This window comes from Gymnoscopelus microlampas, assembly GCF_963454915.1.
Source record: "Gymnoscopelus microlampas genome assembly, chromosome: 23".
Taxonomy (NCBI): domain Eukaryota; kingdom Metazoa; phylum Chordata; class Actinopteri; order Myctophiformes; family Myctophidae; genus Gymnoscopelus; species Gymnoscopelus microlampas.
The window spans coordinates 2,679,497-2,701,996 of NC_139960.1; the positions used below are offsets into that span (position 1 = coordinate 2,679,497).

General features: G+C 43.0%; 1 protein-coding gene across 1 annotated transcript in view; it reads left to right on the top strand.

Annotated features, from left to right (window-relative positions):
• LOC311040063 (thyrotropin-releasing hormone-degrading ectoenzyme-like) overlaps positions 1 to 22,500 on the top strand; it is a 239,238-nt gene that overhangs the window by 134,757 nt on the left and 81,981 nt on the right. Inside the window, exons 9-10 of the mRNA XM_084050135.1 lie at positions 5,019 to 5,156; positions 10,704 to 10,769. Of these exons, the coding sequence (XP_083906261.1) occupies positions 5,019 to 5,156; positions 10,704 to 10,769 (204 nt within the window). The remainder of the gene's footprint in view (positions 1 to 5,018; positions 5,157 to 10,703; positions 10,770 to 22,500) is intronic.

The following is a 22,500-nucleotide window of genomic DNA, read 5'->3' on the forward strand; positions in this document are numbered from 1 at the left end:
GTATGGGTTCTCTTGCTATACATTTATGTACTACTTCATCATACTACAATGTCACACACATATATCACCCCAAAAAGAAAAACAACGGCAATATCAGCCATTGCTGTTTCGGAATAGGCTCTATGCACGGCAGCCATATTGGAAAGAAATTGGGCCTCTTCTTACTTCCTTCACAGGTGTTATCAATGATGACTAATGAAGGCTCTGTTCCATTCTGGTCAGGGTGCTGATATCGTGCATGTTGGCTCACTAGAAACACTCCATTTTGGTTCCCAAATGGCCCCTTATGGTGGGTGTGTAACTCTGAGAGTGTACAAATGGAACCAAATGGACCCGTGAGGGTCCATTTGGTTCCATTTGTACACTCTCAGAGTGTCCTTGAAAATAAGACAACCACTATGCCACACTAAATGGAACTGAGCCTTTTAGTATCATTGATAACACCTGTGAAGGAAGTAAGGAGGGGCCCAATTCATTCCCAATATGGCCGCTGTGCATAGAGCCTATTTGAATCCTGAGAAGTAACAGTTTTGGACATGAGGTTTCCACCCGACAGCGACCATATGTGGTTTACAAAAAAAGATGACTTTTATGCTGTGTTCACAATGGCAGATACAAAGCCTACAATCCAAGTCGTGCTGGCTTCCACTGCCGCTACAAAGCTACAAAACCACCAAGTGCTGTTTCATCATTTCCACTCACCTTCTCTCTTAGCAGAATTTCTGCTTGTAATTGAGGGAAAACAAATGATTTCTGTCAGCCAGTTCCGTGCTCTTTTTTTAACCCCAGGCTTTATACAGTATTCTCCTTTATATTTGTCTCGCTCATCGATCACAAACTTGACGAGTGTGAACACAGCATAAGAAAATACAGAGCATTCTCTATAAGGAGGGTTCCCAGACTTTTCAGGCCACAAACCCCCAAACTAATCATACTTTAACTGGGGACCCCCGGCCCGATCCTGACAAGCACTACATACTTAGTTTGACTCTGTTCCACAGATAAATATTGTGAAAATAGCCAAACTACAAGCTCACAACGCCTCGCACTGCGAGTTACAGATCGGCTATTTTCACCATGTTTGCCTTTGTCTTATGTAATATTTGAGAATTTGGCCAATTTGGTATTAAAAAGGTCTTAAAAGTAATTAAATTGTCACTTCAGAAATGTGCAGATACTAGACTTTATGTTGTTTTTGTTATACTGTTGAGTGAGAAAACAATTGCCCATTAAAGCTAATCATCTGGGGACCGCCCAAAATGATTTGGGGACCTCCCTGGAGGTCCCGGCACCCAGTTTTGGAACCACTGCTCTATAGCAGCATCTATCTTATCTATTTTGGTCGCCATTTTTGTTTCTCCTTGGTACTGGCTTGCAGACAATGCTTGACAACAGCGTTAGTGTCGCCCTGTGGCACTTTTTCTTTTCTCTAAAAAGTTAAACATACATTTGCATTTACCCACTTAAACCCTCCCAACATGTCACAACGCAACTTGAATTAAAGATAGCCTACTCTCGATACAGCATTGTGCAGAAGGTCTGCCAGGTAATATATAGTCCAAGTTGATCCTCTTTAGAAAGATTATGTTCTGTTGAACCTTTTTTTCTTTGGTGTGTGTGAGAGCTCAGAAAGGTCTTTAGACGGTTCAACAGTAAAAAATGTGAAAGTGCTGACTGTCTGTCTCTGTGTTCCATGAATAAAACCCACAGCAAGCTGAAAGCTCAGCACTTTGTTCCCTGAAAAAAAAAAATCATTGCTTTTGTTTTCATGTGGTTCACATCAAGGTTATTACTATTTAGTTATTTTTCTCACACGGCTGCGCTAATTTAGCACCGTCCACCCTGTGACATCATTTCCATATAATGTAAGCAGTGGTGTAAAGTAACTAAGTACATTTACTCAAGTACTGTAGGCCTACTAATTGACAACTTTTAGGTGTTTTTACTTTACTGGAGTATTTCCAATTTACAATACTTCTACTTCTACAGCACTACATCTCAGAGGCAAATATTGTACTTTTACTCCACGACAATTATTTGAACATTTTAGTTACTAGTTACTTTGTAGATTTTGATTACTATTACAAAACAAACATACATTAACCACTTCAGCCCTATATACATTTCGGCCACTTAAAAATAGCCGATCTACAAGCTCACAATGTGTTGCGATGCGACAAATTGTGAGCTTGTAGATCTGCTATTTTCAAAAGATTTTTAGACATGTTATACATTTGAAAACTTGTGAAATGGGACATCCTGCATAATGAGTACTTTCTACTTTTGGTACTTTAAATACATTTTGATACCAATACTTTTGCACTTTTACTCGAGTAAATTTTGAATTCCGAACTTTTACTTGAGTACTTTTTCCCACCACTGTTCAATAGTAGACCAGTGGTTCTCAAACCTTTTCATAGGACCCCCACATTAACATTGATTTAGCCGCGGACCCCCATCTGAAAGTATTTCGTGCCAGGGACCCCCATACAAGATTTATGTTGTTAAAACACAAGCTCACAATATGTCACAAGGGTTAAAGTCGTTAAACTGATTTTGATGCTATACAGTAACTCAATTTGCTGGGGACCCCCTGGAACCCCCTCAAGGAACCCTGGGGGTCCCCGGACCACACCTTGAGAACCACTGTAGTAGAGAACACGCCTTCAAACAATGATTTTTTTTTTTTTTTTTTTTAATAATAATAATAAAGTTCATCACAGTCGGTCTAAATGGTTCACGACTCTGAGAGTGTACAATCTCACTTAAATTAACACTGAGCTGAAGATTTTAATTTACGGCGTTATGACACCTTTTTTGGGGACGTTTTAGAAGTTAAAGTTAAAAGTGCACATTATGTGAGAAGCATTCTCACATAATGTGTGTTTGATTGATCGATTGAAATGTTTATTAGGCAAAAGAATGTAAAACGACACAGTTACATTTATAATACTTTTGTCTAAAAGGTCCGGCCAAAAAAGTCCTTGCGGGCTTGTTTCCGTTGGGGTCCTTGAATTAATTTCATAGACATATAGCAACCAAACAGTTCAAAAATCAACATAAGAATACAGAGGAAAACATATATACCACTATGTACAAAAAAGGCATGAGAAAATAAAAAATCACACCCTGTGTGAAGGAAGTGGTGCTTTTGGGGCGGGGCTTAACTCATTTCAGTTCGTCCTTATTGGTGGTCTGAGTCCACTTACCAAATTTGTACTTGGTAGCATGCTGCAAACTGGAATAATGGCTGTTTAAAGCCCAGCCAATGGGCAGACAGAGGGGGCGGGGCTTAATTCATTTCAGTTCGTCCCTATTGGTGGTTTTATTCCATATACAAAATTTGTACTCCGTAGCATGCTGCGAACTGGAGTTATAGCTGTTTAAATGCCGTCCTCAAACGGACGGACATAACATACGGACGGACATACGGACGTCAAGTGTGTGTGTGTGTGTGTGTGTGTGTGTGCATGTGTTTGTGTGTGTGCATGTGTGCAGTATTGGCTTGTGTGTGTGTGTGTGTGTGTGTGTGTGTGTGTGTGTGTGTGTGTGTGTGTGTGTGTGTGTGTGTGTGTGTGTGTGTGTGTGTGTGTGTGTGTGTGTGTGTGTTGAAATGGCGCATGTGTTGCTTCTTTGCCGTGTTCAAACATACGGACGGACATAACATACGGACGGACGGACGGACGGACGGACGGACGGACACACAGACAGTCAAATGTAGAGCGGCTGGCACCGCTAAAAATATATCGTCATCATGGCTCTGCTTAGTGTACAAGGCAAAACAACACATCATCTAAAGCTGTGTTCACACTGGACGCAAAAATATCTTTCCAGTCACTGGGATCGTGCCATCTGTTTGTCGCTGGGACAAAAGTGTTAGAATCAGAGAGAGAGAGAGAGAGAGAGGCCCCTTACCCTACATGACAAATACGATTGAAATGGAGGTATAGGCTTAAGGTATAATCCTTTTTCTTTCTCTAGTTGCGCGGGTTGTCGCACACCGAAAATAGCGCTGAAGCGCGTCGCGTTGTGAGCTCGTCCAACGGCTATTTCCGGTGCGTGACAGCACACTCCATTAAGTGTAATCAAGCTTCGGAGATGCGACGTACGTCATGGATTTCTACACCGAGGGCGTTCTTTCTTAACGCTGCATTCAAGTTCAGGAGAGTAAGGAAAAGGCAATTCTTTTGAATGCTGCCTTCGGGTACAGCCATGGAAAGGAGGGCATTTGCCTTTCTTTCACCATAATAAATGCTGCGTTCATGGTCTGGAGAGGGCACTTTTTGCAGACGGGTAAAAGGGCAGGGGCTGGAGCCTTGTTTGATGTCTGTGTGCGTGTGCGTGTGTGTGTGTGTGTGGGTGCGTGCGTGTGTGTGTGTGTGTGTGTGTGTGTGTGTGTGTGTGTGGGTGCGTGCGTGCGTGTGTGCCTTAGAATATAGCTAAAACCTGTTTATGCCTGATTAAATTATGTTTTTGTAGAACGGAGTTGACGACGATCTTGGACACAACTTTAAAGGGCAAAAATGTTTAACTTTTTTATGTTAGTTGATAATAATAGTACATTCTTACACCTATTATCAATACACACGGCTAGGTCTTTTTATGCTTTTAACAAAAAAAATAAGTTTGAAGTCGTGAATCCTTGTCTTAAACATTGCGTGCTTTGTACACGTCATGTACCAGACGTAGCAGTTCTAAAAGCTCACAACACGTCACGCTGCAACACGTTGTGAGATTGTAGATCTGCTATTTTTTGGCTTCAGGGTTAAGGTTAAAGGGTTTAAATGACATTCATAAATTCAACCCTAAAGTGTCCTCACAAGTATAGTAATAAAAACGTATGTGTTCTCCTGGCTATCCTCACTAGTTCAGTGAAACCAGCCGAACGTTCTACATTATTTCTAGAGGTTGAGGGTTCCATTCCCTGTATGGAACATGTTTCAGCGCAATAATCAAATCAATATCAAGCATAACTGTAGGGTTTCATTTTTAAAACCATGTCAACATTGTCGTTTCAGGAGAAACAGCGCTTTCTAACGGACGTTCTCCACGAGGTGATGCTATTGGACGGTCTAAGCTCCTCCCACCCCATCTCCCAGGAGGTAGATCAGGCTGCTGACATCGACCGAGTGTTTGACTGGATCGCATACAAGAAGGTACACACACACACACACACACACACACACACACACACACACACACACACACACACACACACACACACACACACACACACACACACACACACACACACACACATACATGCACTCATGACAATAGGCTCTATGCACAGCAGCCATATTGGGAATGAATTGGGCCTCTTCTTACTTCCTTCACAGGTGTTACCAATGATGCTAATGAAGGCTCTGTTCCATTCTGGTCAGGGTGCTGATATCGTGCATGTTGGCTCACTAGAAACACTCCATTTTGGTTCCTAACTGGCCCCTTATGGTGGGTGTGTAACTCTGAGAGTGTACAAATGGAACCAAATGGACCTGTGAGGGTCCATTTGGTTCCATTTGTACACTCTCAGAGTTATGGGGGTCCTTGAAAATAAGAGACCACTGTGCCACACTAAATGGAACACAGCCTTAATTAGTATTATTGGTAACACCTGTGAAGGGGCCCAATTCATTCCCAAAATGGCTGCTGTGCATAGATCCTATTACACCACTAGTGGAGCCCAGGGGCCTCTAGTAAAGGGGCAGTAATGGTACTGCAACATATGGCCAAAGTACATAGTAGTTTACAATAATCTGTAGAGGCTTGGGTAAATAGCCTCTCTCTAATAAAAACAATCAATATTTCATCATGATTAATTAGATGTTAGTACGACGTGCATTTTTGTCACTTCAAGGCTCGGCGTGCTCAACTACAAACAAACTGTAGTCTTTGAACTCGGGTGTCGGGTGCACTGATTGCTAGCAATACTGACATGAAAAACCAACCGCACTCACAACTCCCTTCGTCAGCGTATGGTGAAGGCCAATAGGCCGAAGCACGTTCGTTTCTCTGGCTGCTGATTTTGCATATTGAATGCTTTAAACAACTTCCAGTTGTGAGTGTGGTTGGTTTTTTTTATGTCAATATGACATGTATGTAATTACAAGCACTGTAGAGCAAGGAACATGTACGGATGTATGCACATGTTTGTATGAATACGTTAGTGCAGCTGTTCTCAACCTGTGGGTCTGAATCCCAAATGGAGCCGTGGGAAGGTGACAGTGGGGTCGCACATTGACAACTGAAAAAATAAAAATGTGTCCTTCCCTTTCCTTTAAGTCTTTTTTATTTGTTTGTTTGTTTTTTAAAAGCATTTGAATGCATCATATGCATCCATCTATACATGTGTACAGAAACACGCCTTTAATTAGCACACAAAATCAGCAGGAATCACAGCAATGTAAATACATTCATAACTAGAAAAAGTGCTCCTCGGAGCACAGGTCTCCGCCAGGTCAGGTACGTTATTGTGGCCTCCTGGTGGCGCTATAATAGGCCAATGTGAAAAGGGTGCCATTTATTCTTAGGTCTTTCACGGAAATCGGACACTGCATTCATGATTTGAGGCATTTTGTTCCAAAAATGTGTTTTGCTAAATTATACCTGCTGGTGGCGCTATAACAGGCCAATGTGAAAAGGGTGGCATTTCTTCCTCGGCCTAGTGGGAATGTGCGTGTGAAATTTCACAGAAATCGCAAGCTGCGTGCATAATTTGAGGCATTTTGTTCAAAACGGACCAATCCTGCAAACTTTGGAAGGCAACTTTAGGCAATGAGGATGAATATGGGAAATCGGACAGATCCGTGTAGATCACATGACTGTAGAGATACTGTGTACCGATTTGCATGACGTTTGGATAAAATCTGTAGGAGTAATATTAAAAAATGGGTGTTTGCACAAATCGGCCTCCTGGTGGCGCTATAACTGGCCCATGTAAAGAATTTGGGGCAGAGGTTCTGAATTGGCATCCAGGGAGTGTGTGGGCACAGTTTCGCAGCGACCGGGCCAACGGTGCCGGAGATTAGCTGCTAACGGACGGGACACACACACACACACACACACACACACACACACACACGGACACACGGACGGACGGACGGACGGACGGACGGACGGACGGACGGACGGACAGGGGGTAAAACATACTCTCTCGCCATGCCTTTAGGCCTGGCGGAGACAATAAATATTCTAGGCTACCAATGCTATACTTCGTATTTTAAAATATGCCCTATTTTTTTTTAAATTGCACTTTAAATCATGAGTGGGGCCGCCTAGCATCAATGCATAAAACTTTGTTGCTTAGTGCAGGTGAAATGAATAAGTCTAATGTACTATATTATCTGTGCTAGGTTAGGTGTTTGCTTCTTGAATTCTGCAATCTCTGCTCTTGGCTGCGACCTAAAAAAAAAGTTTAATCAAATTAAATTTAAAAAACACCTTTGGAGCTTTATCCAGCGTGCTGACTCTTTTCTATTGCAATGTGTGCTTCTGCCATGCAGCACCAAGCCAGTCAGTACCTTCTGCTTGCTAACCGTTTAAACCTTCTAGACTGTTCTAAACAGTCCGGGGACAGTCCGGGGACAGTCCGGGGACCCCCACCGGTCCTCCTTGGGGGGGTTCCTGGGGGTCCCCAGCAAAATGTGTATAGCAGCAGAATCATTTTAACCACTTTAACCTTTTATACTTTGGCTATTCAAAAATAGCAGATATACAAGCTCATAGCGCTATGAGCTTGAGCTTGAGACTCGGAATTTGTGCTTCCTCTCATGAACAATTTGGGCAGGAATTACACATTCTACTTAGTGACCAGTTGGTTTTCTGTGTTCTGTTTTGTAATACTGTAGCATGCAGATTGTTGCTGTCAGCCATGCTTACTCTAGGCTACTAATTAAAGGGCTGTTGAAATACATTTTGTGCATTTTAGGCTGAGGCTGACAATTAGACAAAAATTATACTTCAGCAGACGGTATAAAAGGTTCTTCTTACTCATCCCGGAGGGGATATTACTTCTCTGTGTTAAGATCCGTCCTATTAATGCAGCGAGATTTCCATTCTCATTAAAATATCTTCATTTGCGGTGGTGGAAAGTGACTAAGTATACAGTAGCTTACATTTACTCAGTTACTCTTCTTAACCACTTAAACCCCAGCATCCATACTCTATGGGGATTGAGAACATTCGTTAAAAAATATTAGATCTAAAAGCTCACATGAGATTTGGTGTAGAGGGGGGAAAAAGCCGTCGAAGTATACAGAGACAACTCAGGTCTGTTTACTACTTTAAGTGGTTAAGTACAATTTTGAGGTGTTTTACTTTACTTGAGTACTATGACAATGTTTCGTTATGTTTCCACTACATCTCAAACATACAACCAATTAAGGCCTATCGTATGACTTTTCTATTCAAAATGTGCATCTTGCGGCGTAGCAGGGAATGCTTTCTCTGTGGTGGGTGGAGAAACAAAGATATTCATGTTTCCACAGATATATTTTATATAAATGGTGGCAGGCCATAAAACAATCTATTAAAATGCGCACATAGACATCAAAAGGGACTTCAGCCCCTGCCCTTTTACGCATCTGTATAAAAGTGCCCTCTCCAGACCATGAATGCTAAGCATTATTTACTATGGTGAAAGAAATTAAAATGCCCCCTTTCCAAGCCGTACCCCAAAGGAAAGCCCTCAAATCACAACAAAACCCACCCCACGCACATGTCCAGGTCTTAACTCATTAAAACCGGGAACGCATCCGGTGTCATTTTTAGATTGGGGGGGGGGGGGTGGTCCCTGAAACAGCATATTTTGAGATGGGGGTGGGGTTCGCGGCTAAATACATACTGTATCATTTTGGGTGGTCCTGGACATGAAAAAGTTGAAAAATATATATATATGTTTTTGGCCGCATCAAAATATGTTGTTCCAGGAACCCCCCAAGATTAGTTGTTGAAAATGTTGTTTAAAAGAAATATATGTATTTAAAGATTTGCACAAAATAGCACTCGGTGCCGCGTTATGAGTTGTATATCTGCTATTTGTGAATAGCCAAAGTATGAGATAATGGTTAAAGTGGTTAAAATCTAAAATGACAGATGCTTTTCCCGGTCTTAATGGGTTAATTTGCGACAGGTGTGTGGGAAAACAAAGTAAAGTTCATTTCAATCTCATTTGTCAAGCAGGGCACGTGGTGAGATGAAATTGAGTGAGAAAATGAGCTTGGTTGACTGAATAATGATATCACAGAGTTATTGCAAATTCAACTTTGATTCAGTTTGTGGAGTTCTTGTTTTTGTGACAAGTAGGCTATCATTGTAATGTTATTTTAAAATGAGATACTCCTCTAAATGTGGCTAGAAATTGCCGGCGACCGAAGTGCCCTTTTACAAATGAACATTCTCTGCACGTCCCTGGTACACTCCCCTTGCACACCATTCACCTACTAGGCGTATATGCTTGCTTACATATGTTATCAAAGATATATTCCCAATTATAATACTTATTAGTTATTACATGTTTTACTCAGAGAAACAAAGTACACACTTTTTTTCACTAGACACATCTGCTACACCAGCAGAGCTGCCAACTCTCACCCTTTGAGAGTGAGACTGAGTCACGCAATTTAACCTGTTCTCACGCCTCACGCCACACTTGCCATTTCTCACGCTTTTTTCCCCCCTCTCAGAGCAAAATAAAAATAAAATGGCAACCGGGTGGAAAACGTAACGCTCGTCCTTAAACACACTGCCCCATTTTTTTCCGCGGACCCTGGCCGCCCCCTGCCGCCGACCGAGCAGGGACTCACAAGCGTTGCAACGTGTTGCGAGCTTGTAGATCTGCTATTCTGAAAATATTTTAATATATTGATTTTAGCCATGGACCCCCCGTCTTAAAAATTCAAAAGTATAAAAACAATGTTCAAATACTGCACAAAAATAGCCGATGTACAAGCTCACATCACAGGTGAACTGGTTTTAGAGTATTTGGTATTGTACGGTCAACTTGGACAATATAGCTCTGTTTTCATCATGCAGCCATGGGTGGGCCTGGGTAGAAAGCTGGTCCACCCAATAGATTTTGCAAAAAATATATATATTTTAATGTATTTATTTATTTTTGATAATAAATCGGTAAAATCAGGCAAAAATTAGAATTAAATAACATAACCCTAACCTAACCCTAACCCTAAAACTGAAATAAAAGAAGAAGCACTTTGCTACTGAAGATGATGGCCAATGTTGATGATAATTGATAACAAAAAAAAAAAAAAAAAATATATATATATATATATATATATATATATATATATATATATATATATATATATATATATATATATATATATATAATTATATATATTTAAAAAAAAAAATTTTGTACCGAATTAAAGTAATAACAAACGGAAATAAAAGGGGAACAACCGCGAAAAACCACGGAAAAAATCGCACGCGCGTATTGTATATGTTAATGTCATGTGCTTTGTATTGTATATGTTAATGTCATGTGCTTTGTATTGTATATGTTAATGTTAGTTTTAACTTATTGACTGCTAAATGGAAAGGAAAGTCTCAGGACTCGAACTGAAGGTGTTCCAGGTCTAAATGAGATATACTAATAACTAATGTGTATTATAATTGGGAATACATCTTCGATAAGTATAAATGTGACAGTAAGTATCAACGTGTGCTATTTGTATGTCCTACAGGGGGCAGCACTGATCAGGATGCTGGCTAGCGTAATGGGCCAGAAACTCTTCCAGAAAGGACTGAATGTGAGTTTATCTCTTTTTTTTTGTCTCTTTGTCCATTTGTCTCTCTCTCTTTCAGTTTCTCGTGTCCCTCTCACCCCATTATTGTCCCTTTCTCTCTCTCTCTCTCTCTCTCTCTCTCTCCCATCCTACTCTCATCATCTCCCTCTTTCTCACTCCTTCGCTCTCTCTCTCTCTCATATTCTTTCTTTTCTACCGAGCTGAATCTTGCTGACCGCGGCGCTGCTGCGTACGTGGTTTTTGCTGAGTCGCGGTAGTGATGTGGATCAGCAGGGCTGATGGTGACTCAGCACAACCTGCAAACCCTTAACCCATTCAACCCGGGAACGCATCTGTGTCATCTGTTTAGATTTCTTTGGCTATTCAAAAAATAGCAGATATACAAGCTCATAGCAAAAATCATGATTTCTTTTGCAAATCTTTGAATAATATATGTTTTTAAAGACATTTTAACTCAAATCTTTGCTTCTGGGGATTTTACAAATGTCTTTTTGTTTAAAAGAAGAAAAAAAAACGTTTTGCTTTATGTTGTGGTTCTCAAACCTTTTCATGTCATGGATCCCCAAAATGTATTGGCCGTGGACCCCCATCTCAAAATGTTTTGTTCCAGGGACCCCCAGAAGCAAAGATTTGAGTTACAAACGTTCGCTTAAAAAAAAAATATATATATATATATATATTCAAATGTTTGCACAACAGCACTGTAGTGCGGCACTCTGAGCTTGTATATCTGTTATTTTTGAATAGCCAAAGAAATCTAAAGCGACACAGATGCGTTCCCGGATTGAAGGGGTTAAAGCCACTTTGAGAAAATATTGAGAACATGGGACGAATCCAGTTCAAACATTTACATTCCAGTTCAATACGGCATAATGACTCACTGTAGCAGGACTTTTATTACATTCTCCCTCTCTCTCTCTCTCTCTCTCTCTCCCTCTCCCTCTCCCTCTCCCTCTCTCTCTCTCTCTCTCTCTCTCTCTCTCTCTCTCTCTCTCTCTCTCTCTCTCTCTCTCTCTCTCTCTCTCTCTCCCTCTCTCCCTCTCCCTCTCCCTCTCTCTCTCTCTCTCCCTCCTCTGTATCTCTCCATCCAGTTATCTCTCTAACATTTAATAATTCTCACCTCATGGTTTCATTCATAACATAGCCTACTTTATAAAGCCCTGTTTAGCTATTCCACACTCAATGGCAGGCATTTCTAGGTTAGTGAGCCTCTCCATTGTGGAGGGCAGTAATGTTTAGCTGTAACTCTGCGTTGAATGGAAGAAAAAATGTTGGTCATTACATTTTTATTTGGGTCTGAAGCCGTTGCCAGCTATGTCTTTTATGTAACGGTTCTGGCATAGCAAAGGAAAATCCCTCCAGCTTTAGTGCTTTAGATGGTGTGCAGTGTTACGCCACATGTTGTTACCCATCAGATTGTGTGACCTACCCGCACTGGCCTTTCGCAGTGCACCTTTGTCAAATGACTATTTTCTAGTACTATTTTCAGGAGAGGTTTTTTTTTACATTTGAATTAATCAACAATAACCAAATTGTTCATTCGTGTTCTTGAGTATGAGAGATGATCTCTTTCCTGTCTGTGTGTGGCCCGTCCGCCAAGGACCAGCCAATAGACAGTCTGGCCCACCGGGAACTGTCCCGCTGACCAATCCATACCTAATTCAAACCATAGACTGTAAAAAACAGAATGGACAAAGTGACGCCATTGGTTTTTACAGATGCCTTCTAAATCCTGACCTAAGTTTTCTGAAAAACAAGGTGTCTGTCCACTGAGTGTTACAAATGGATGAATTAACAGCAATGATTTTACTTTGCACAACAAATGTTCTCTCTCTCTCTCTCTCGCTCTCTCTCTCTCTCTCTCTCTCTCTCTCTCTCTCTCTCTCTCTCTCTCTCTCTCTCTCTCTCTCTCTCTCTCTCTCTCTCTCTATTTGATCTTTCTAGTCACTCGAATCGCTTCACTTTGGTCGCTGTTCCGATGGGACAAAAGTGTTCATTTGCGCATTCAACTAATTGCCTCTCTACGCTGTCAATCAAGTAAATAAAAGTATCAACACTGCAATGTAGAAATACTCTGTTACAAGTAGAACCAGAATTCGAAATTTACTTGCAAAAAGTATAGGAATCAAAATCCGAAGTCCCGAAATTAGGCAGAATGTCCCGTTTCACAGGTTTCAAATGTATAAAATGTATAACAATCTTTTGAATATAGCCGATCTACAAGCCCGTTGTGGGCTTGTAGATCGGCTATTTTCAAATAGCCAAAGTTTAAATAGGGCTGAAGTGGTTAATGTATGTTTTGTAATAATAATAATCCAAATCCTCAAAGTAACTAGTCACTAAAGTTTCCCAATAATTGTAGTGGAGTAAAAGTACAATATTTGCCTCTGAAATGAAGTGGAGTAGAATTAAAAGTACTGGAAATTGGAGAATACCCCAGTAAAGCAAAAAGGAATACCTCAAAATTGTACTGAAGTACAGTACTTGTGTAAATGTACTTAGTTACTTTACACCACTGTCAAGACACAGCCCGAGGTGGACGTGTGTTTTTCGGCCGATACAGCCTGAGGACTGTTGAGCAGGACCTCCCGCTCCGCTCTGCCAGATGTCACCTCAGGACTCGGGACTTAATAGAACGCAGTGTGTTGACTTGTTTTGTTTGCAGACACATACAGTACAACAGATATAGAATGTACACAGGAACCCCCTCTAGTGTTAATTTACGGTGTTCATTTAACGGTTCTATTTTGTACCCTCTCGGGGTTACAAGAACACCCAAGGTGGCTCATTATATTGAACGTAATTCCTACTATATTAGGGGGCACGGTGGCGCAGTCGGTAGCGCTGTCACAGCCGCACAGCTAGAAGGTCCTGGGTTTGATTCCCGCCGGGGACGCTGTGGGCGTGTCCTCTCCTCCGCGTCATCAGTGCCCATACTTGGGTTGGCGAAAGGGTAGGCTGCACCAACGCTCTTGATTTTGTGTATAGAGGGGCAGAGAGACTGCGCCTGATCCCATTGGTTCACCGATCTGTCCGTCAACCCCCGCCCCGTTAACACAACATTACGAGCGACGCCCACTGCACTCTGGTTGGTTGGGGAAATGAAACACTTCCTATACCGGGTACACCGACGCGTTCCTCCACGCTTTCATTTTTTAGCAAAACTAAACAATACAAGTCTGGAGATCGAGGCTAGCGAAAGGGCCTCTCTAAGGAGTTTGCATGTTCTCCCCGTGTCCTCTATAGGGTAGGTATACCCTCACAAAAAGACATGCAGTAACTGCCTCCCCCTGGCCACCCGGGGCGCCTGATGGGGGGGGGAAGGAACTGATTGGACTAATGTGTTCCTTCCACACGCTACGTCCTACCGGGGAAACTCCACCCTGTCGGGTGATAAGAAGGCTGGCAGAGGGAGTGTAGTGCCCAGGATTACTTAGACAATTGGCGCTGGGTGCAAAAAATGGGGTTGCAAAATCATAGGATTATATAGAGTTTACGTTTCTAGCAGTGATTCTCAACCATTTTAATTTCAAGGACCCCCAGTTTGACATGCATTAGGCTGCGGACCCCCATTTAATTACATTTCTATCTCTGGGACCCCAATTTATATTGTAAAATCAATGATAATTTAACTCTGAGAGTGTACATTTGTACACTCTCTGAGTTACAGACCCAGGGTCCATTTGGTTCCTAATCTATCATTTAGCTGGGGACCCCCTGGAACTCCCTCAAGGACCCCTGGGGGTCCCCGGACCCCACTTTGAGAACCAATGTTCTAGGACTTCTACTGGTTCTACTGAGTGGAGACCCGGCCCCACTGACCCCATAGCATTTGTTTTGCACAGTGTGATCTAATATGAGAGTGACGGCACTAGCGTTGACTCCCATTGTAAGAATGGAATGCGGAAATGATCTCAATGAGATAGTTCCAATGTTTGGAACTATAGCCCATAGCGGCCTGCTTTGATCAGAGCTCGTCATAACTCTCTCTCTCTCTCTATGGGTCTGGTTTTGCGGTTCCAATTCTAAGATGGTGGATTTGAATTCGCTGAAATAGTGGCTTCAAAATGGGTCTGTAGAGAAAGAGAGGGGCTGTTAATATGCAGAGTTCTTGAAGACGCGTGGGAGAATGGAGGACAGAAACGTGATGTTGGGAACAGAGAAGAAATCACGCTTCCATCTGACAACTTGACCTCAATTAACCTATTCTGTGTGTGTGTGTGTGTGTGTGTGTGTGTGTGTGTGTGTGTGTGTGTGTGTGTGTGTGTGTGTGTGTGTGTGTGTGTGTGTGTGTGTGTGTGTGTGTGTGTGTGTGTGTGTGTGTGTGTGTGTGTGTGTGTGTGTGTGTGTGTGTGTGTGTGTGTGTGTGTGTTTGCGCGTGCGTGCGTGTGTTTGTGTATGTACAGAGAGCTATCAGCTAAGACTTGTGTGTGTGTGTGTGTGTGTGTGTGTGTGTGTGTGTGTGTGTGTGTGTGTGTGTGTGTGTGTGTGTGTGTGTGTGTGTGTGTGTGTGTGTGTGTGCGTGCGTGCGTGCGTGCGTGTGTGTGTTTATGTATGGACAGAGAGCTATCCGCTAAGACTCTTGCAAGGGATAGAGAGAATGGAATGTCAAGCACCGTTATAGAGGAGAGGAGACGGAGAGAGGGAATGGGAGAGGAGGAAGGATTAGAGGAGAGGAGTGAACATAATGATAGAAGAGTGGATAATAGACGGAGAGGTGGAGAGAGGAGAGAAGAGGAGGATGAGGAGAGAGAGAGAGAGAGAGAGAGAGAGAGAGAGAGAGAGAGAGAGAGAGAGAGAGGTCACATGACTAACCCATTGAGTGAAATAAAACGCAGCTATCTTCTGTTATCTTGTTCTCTCTGGTGTGTGTGTGTGTGTGTGTGTGTGTGTGTGTGTGTGTGTGTGTGTGTGTGTGTGTGTGTGTGTGTGTGTGTGTGTGTGTGTGTGTGTGTGTGTGTGTGTGTGTGTGTGTGTGTGTGTGTGTGTGTGTGTGTGTGTAAACAGGTCATGACTCAGGTGGGCTATTATCTGACAATAACAGATGTTTATCTTCCCTTCCTCTCCTCTCCTCTCCTATCCTCTCTTCTCCCCTCCCCTTACATTTATAAACCACTCAAACACTTATTGTTGACGGGGGTCCTCCACAGGTCTATAGGCAACCCCCTTTTTCCCTACACCAGGGGTCTTCAACAGGGGGTCCGGGACCCCCAGGGGGTCCTCAGAGTTACTACAGGGGGTCCGCCAAATCTTTGTGTGATATGATTTTTTTTTTGCCATACCTTTTTACCTTACCTTGAACCTTAGCATCCCTTTTCTGAGGAGAACTTTAGCCAAAAATAGCAGATCTACAAGCTCACAACGCCTCGCAGCGCGAGGCGTTGTGAGCTTGTAGATCTGCTATTTTTGGCAAAGAGGTATAGGTGTAGAGGGGAAAAAGAGCAGACCAAGTAAACAAAAAAAGTTCTGAAACACAATTTTATACAATATAGAGGGGGTCCCTGCTTCATCTCTCTCTCAGCTAGGGGGTCCTTGGCCTGAAAACGTTGAAGACCCCTGCCCTACACCAAATCTCTTGGTTGAAAATAACAGATGTACTACTGTAGCTCGTAGCGTGTCGCATCGTGACACGTTGTTAACTAGGCTATTGTAGCAGAATGTTTGCTTATTCTTTTTTTGCTGCTCTCCCTCATGGAGCTACTTGCGGATTATACCAGGGTCAGTCCACCTTCAGGGACACGCACTGACCCTTTGCACCTTAATCCCATGTATAACGCACTGACTTTTGTCTTTTTTTATTGTGCTCCTTTTTTTTTCTCTAAGCACCTTAACGTCTATAAGTATATCATGCACAGTATACATACATTGCTGCTCTGCTCAGGCACCTTAGTTTGTTTCTTTATCTCAGGTATACTCTTGTAAATATGTAGATAACTTGTTTGGCCTTTCTGTTCTCTTGTTCGATCTCCTTCCCACTTACCCCTCTTCTTCTTCTCCCTCTCCCCCTCTTCTTTCTATGGAAATTAACGTTGCGATGGGAATGATGTAAAAAAACGAATTTCACCCACTTTTTTACCTTGTAAACCTGTGATGTGACAATAAACCTGATTCTGGTTCTATTATGGCGAAAACAGAAAAGATACTATAGTATAGAACTCCGGGGGACTTCGCGCAACCAACTTTGGGGTTTAAGTGGTTAAGGCATAAATACTCTCTCTCTCTCTTTCGCAAGATGCTAGTTATACTATGCAGATATTGTTTACTTTAACTCTTTAGCGGCCAGTTATAGTGTAATAGTGTCACGCCACTGCCAGTGAAAACAAGCGATTTTACCAACCGTTGAAAAATCATCGAATATTTTCCGTGATCGCCTCATTACACGCGCGGGGGGTCTCGTAGAATAGGAGGGGGGAAATGATCTGGTCGCGGTAATCCATTGCATAGTTATGGCCAGTTGAATGTGTCTTGTTTTTGCCAAAAAACTACAGAAACGGAGATAAAGCCATTTTCCCACAACAAATAAACAGAAAGTAAAATGGGTCCGTCGTCATCTGGCAGTGAAAGCATCATCTGGTGGAAAACCACTGAAAACACTTCTGCTTCTGTCCATGAAAGAAGGACTTGTTTAGCCTCGTTCCCAGCTTTTTCCTCATGTCCGGGGAGAAAAGCCTGGTCACGACCTGTTTCAACCCCCTGTCTAGGGTAGGCAACAGCTCTTTAAAAAAAATGAATTGCTTTTATTTTCATTTCTTGAGCAGAGACTTTTTGTCTTTTTTTCAAGTGCAAAAATGACTTCAGGGTGCCGGTTTACAATTTAGTAAAAAGGCCTGACTAATATAGAAAATTACACCAAACCTAAATCCCTAACCAAAAGAAAAGATACCATTTCTAAACGTACTTACCTAACTAAATAAAAACAGAAACAAACTAGGAATTGGGTAAACCAAACCAATCATACCAAACACCCCTACATAGTGATTAATCAAGTATTAAAGAATGAATTAAAAAATGTAAACACAACCGAAGGACTCAAAGTTACAAGTGGCAAAACTAACAAAATGAGGCGCAGTTTACAGAGCTAGTTCAGGCCAGGCAACTCAAGGGATTGTGCCACCCGATCAGGTGACTAGTCACATGCACTCTTCTTCCGGTCGGTGGGTTATAAGTACTGCTCTGCCTACCTGTTCTTTCTGGTTGCGCTCTTCTGCTGCGCTGACGTGCCGACGCTGCTGCTGAGATCCTGCCGTATATGCTGCCTTCGCTTGCCTGCGTATGCTGCTTAATAGTCTCATCCCTATTCAGTCATGAATAGTCTCATCCCGCCTCCCCGGCATCCACCTGTAGGCTCTGTTTCTAGATCCCCGTGGGGGTCTTATTCATTCCCTGTAAATGATTTTTGGCATGTAACATTTATTAAAAATGTTATTCTTACAGGGAGTGAATGGATTCAGAGCCCTGATGCCAAACTATGCTTCTTTATGCTTCCTATACTGTATCTATGCTCAAGCATGCTCAATAAATATTACATTACATTACATTACATTACATTACATTACAGTCATTTAGCAGACGCTTTTATCCAAAGCGACTTACAATAAGTGCATTCAACATAGGTAGGGAACGAAACTACTAATCACCGGAAGTCTTAAGTGCATTTCCTGCAAAAACAAGCAACCAAGAGTATACCTTACGCTAAGGTAAAAGTGTTATATATCAGCTACCTACTTTCTTAACAGATGAGACAAAATAGCAAAATCAAATGAGCACGAGCTAATACAAAAAGTCTATCGACTACACAAGATCCAATAAAACAGTACAACAATAAAACAAGAGTTCGTACAACTAGTTAACAACAAGTAAGCCAGACAAAGAGGAAGGGTAGTGTTTCCTGAAGAGGTGGGTTTTCAGCCTGCGGCGAAAGATGGGCAGTGACTCTGCTGTCCTGACATCAGTGGGAAGTTCATTCCACCACTGTGGGGCCAGAACAGAAAAAAGTTGTGACCGTGTCGATCGACCAGAAGGACCCTTGAGTGACGAGGCAATCAGTCGCCCCGAGGTGGCAGACCGCAGTGGTCGGGCAGGGGTGTAGGCATCGACCATAGCCCGGAGGTAAGAAGGAGCTGTTCCTTTCACTGCCCTATAGGCTAGCACCAGGGTTTTAAACTGGATCCGAGCCGCTACGGGGAGCCAGTGTAGAGAACGGAGAAGGATAGTTGTGTGGGAGAACTTGGGGCGGTTGAACACCAGACGAGCCGCAGCTTTCTGAACAAGCTCCAGAGGTCTGATGGCAGATGCCTCTGTGATGGCCATGTCTCGGTGCGGACAACCCTTCCCCGGGAGGAACATCAGCTCGGTCTTGTCCAGGTTGAGCTTCAGGTGGTGCGTCGACATCCACTCCGAGGTCAGCCAGACAAGCAGCAATGCGTGCCTCCACTTGTGTGTCAGAGGGGGGGAATGAGAGGATCAGCCGGGTGTCATCGGCATAGCAGTGGTAGGAAAAGCCATGGGAGTGGATGAAATATATGTTCTAATCCAATCCAAGAGTTGTCTGACTGAACTAAACAAAAGGTTACAAAAGGCTGGAGGGCTTGAGTCTCCCCTGCTGTTAAGTTGCCAGTCCCCACTGCTGCTAGGGCAGGGGCTGGACCTGTCAATCTGTAGCACAGCCTGTGTACAATCAGCCACTTCACACTCACACCAGCAATCAGCACCACACCCAGTCTCACAGCATTCACACCATTCTCCACCTTACGAGGAATACAGAAAAGCAACAATAAAACACAAGCCGCAAACAATACCACAATATTCCAAAGCATCATAGGCCTAATTATCCCAAAATAAACCAAATACAAACACGACCTAATGCACAGAGAGTATCTTTAGGGTACTGCAGTTTCCAGGGGAAGTACATACGAGGGAAGTCCCTTCCCTCGTATGTACTTCCCCTGGAAACTGCATTTTTCGACCAATCACAACACGTGTTTCATGCACGGAGAATGTAAACGGACACGTCCTCGGTCGGTACTTCCCGTCAAATTCCAATACTTCCATTTCAACCCGATCTCACACGACTTAGTATACATCGCACTGGGGTGTCATTCCGTGCGTAGACGACCGGAAAACCAGCATAGCCGCCTCGCATCTCCCCCATTGTGACTAAACCAGAGGTCTTCAGCAGGGGGTCCGGGACCCCTAGGGGGTCCTCAGAGTTACTACAGGGGGTCCGCCAAATCTGTATGTGATTTTTACATTAACCACTTCACCCAAACATCCCTATTCTGAGGAGAAATTTAGCCAAAAATAGCAGATCTACAAGCGCTCAACGCCTCGCGCTGCGAGGCGTTGTGCGCTTGTAGATCTGCTATTTTTGGCATAGTGGTTTAGTATAGGGGGAAAAAAGAGCAGACTAAGCACAGAGTAAAAGGTCAGGTTTAGTACATGGTTAAATGTCTGGAAATACATATTAACATCCAACTTGATAGTGCTGTGAAACAAGTCTATGAAGCTGCGTATGAAATCTATGAAAAAATACATATTTTACACAATATATAATGGGGGTCCCTGCTTTATCTCGCTCTCAGCCAAGGGGTCCTTGGCCTGAAAACGTTGCAGACCCCTGGACTAAACCATTTCGGAGGCGCGCGGTCTCAAGGGAACTGGATCCACGTGAGGGGCCACCGAGTGAGCTAAAGCGAACGAGTTGCCGTCCCGAACGTTGCGACGTTCCTTTGAGCCTACTCAGTGCCGTTTGAGTTATAATGTACCGATAGGCACAGAATCGTACATTTTGTTGTGGGGACTGCTCCGCTTTCGGGTTACGCAACTGGTTACGCCCACCGTGTGACTCGCCGTACATATGCTCGGATTTTCTGGTTTTTCTAGGCGACTATGCACGGAATGAGGTGCACTGGGTCCGTGCAATGTATACTACATTCTGTGAGATCAGGCTGTCCATTTAACCAGGGGTCTTCAACGTTTTCAGGCCAAGGACCCCTTGGCTGAGAGTGAGATAAAGCAGGGACCCCCATTATATATTGTGTAAAATATTTTTTTTTCATAGATTTCATAGGCAGCTTCATAGACTTGTTTCACATCACTATCATGTTGGATTCAAGATAATGTGTATTTACAGACATTTAACCATGTACTTAGTAAACCTGACCTTTCACTCTGTACTTAGTCTGCTCTTTTCCCCCCCTATACCAAACCACTTTGTCAAAAATAGCAGATCTACAAGCGCACAACGCCTCGCAGCGCGAGGCGTTGTGTGCTTGTAGATCTGCTATTTTTGGCTAAGGTTCTCCTCAGAATAGGGATGTTTGGGTGAAGTGGTTCATGTAAAAATCACATACAGATTTGGCGGACCCCCTGTAGTAACTCTGAGGACCCCCTAGGGGTCCCGGACCCCCTGTTGAAGACCTCTGATTTAGACACTCAACAGGCTCGGTCTGGCTCAGCGTGGGGGATAGCTCGGTGTCTGGGACATTGTATTTTTTTTGTCCTACTTTACCAAGAGTCAGACAAACTTTTTGGATGCATTCTGTGTGTGTCTGTGTGCAGTTTGAAAAAGTTTGAACGGTGAGCTTAGCTCCTTTTCCTGCATGTCTATGGGATCAAGTAGCTGCTCCTCTCAAAAGTAGGTTAATGGAGGCTCTGCAAAGCAGAGTGTTTAATACTTTGTACTGTGGAGCTGAGACTTGCCAGTATTTTTAACAGACATTTTCACAAGTACATACAAAAAATCCTCACAATTACTGTAGTATATGGATCAGTTTACAACTTGTCCCTAAATGCACATATTCTTATTCATACGCCGTAGCTGAATATATTTGCTATTAGCGAAATTAACCCCTTAAACCCTCTATTCTTAGTAAAAATGGACCTGAGTTACAACTGCACCTGCATTTTATTGTCTACATCTCTCTCTCTCTCTCTCTCTCTCTCTCTCTCTCTCTCTCTCTCTCTCTCTCTCTCTCTGTAGATTAAAAAAAATGCTGATCTACAAGCTCACACTGTGTCATGTTGTGAAGCATTATAAGATCGGCTATTTTGGTGAATTGTTACCCCCAAAATAGGCATGCTGGGGTTCAAGTGGTTAACAACTTGATACCATTATAGTGCTGTTATACATGACCGGACATTCAGGAATTGAGCGAAACTGTCCCTCCATTCGTTTGATACAGTTCCCCCAAAATAACAAAACTACTGTATGTCTTTAAATGTAAATATCTCTTCTCTGCTGTCAGAGGCACGCAGAGAAGTGCTGTCAGGGACACAAAGACCAAGTCTCTCTAGAACACCATCGGACATTTACATAAACCCAGGGATTATCACTGTGTGTGTGTGTGTGTGTGTGTGTGTGTGTGTGTGTGTGTGTGTGTGTGTGTGTGTGTGTGTGTGTGTGTGTGTGTGTGTGTGTGTGTGTGTGTGTGTGTGTGTGTGTGTGTGTGTGTGTGTGTGTGTGTGTGTGTGTGTGTGTGTGTGAGAGAGAGATACTGTAAGTGTGTGATTGAGCGTATGCATTCATTATAGTTGGTGAGAAACTACATTTTAACATACTGTACATTAGCGATTGTGTGTGAGTGGGAGGTGTGTGCGTGCGTGCGTCCATGCAAACAGGCGAACGTGCGTGGGAGGTGTGTATAGTCACAAGTATAGTACTGTAATACAAACATGTGTGTGTGTGTGTGTGTGTGTGTGTGTGTGTGTGTGTGTGTGTGTGTGTGTGTGTGTG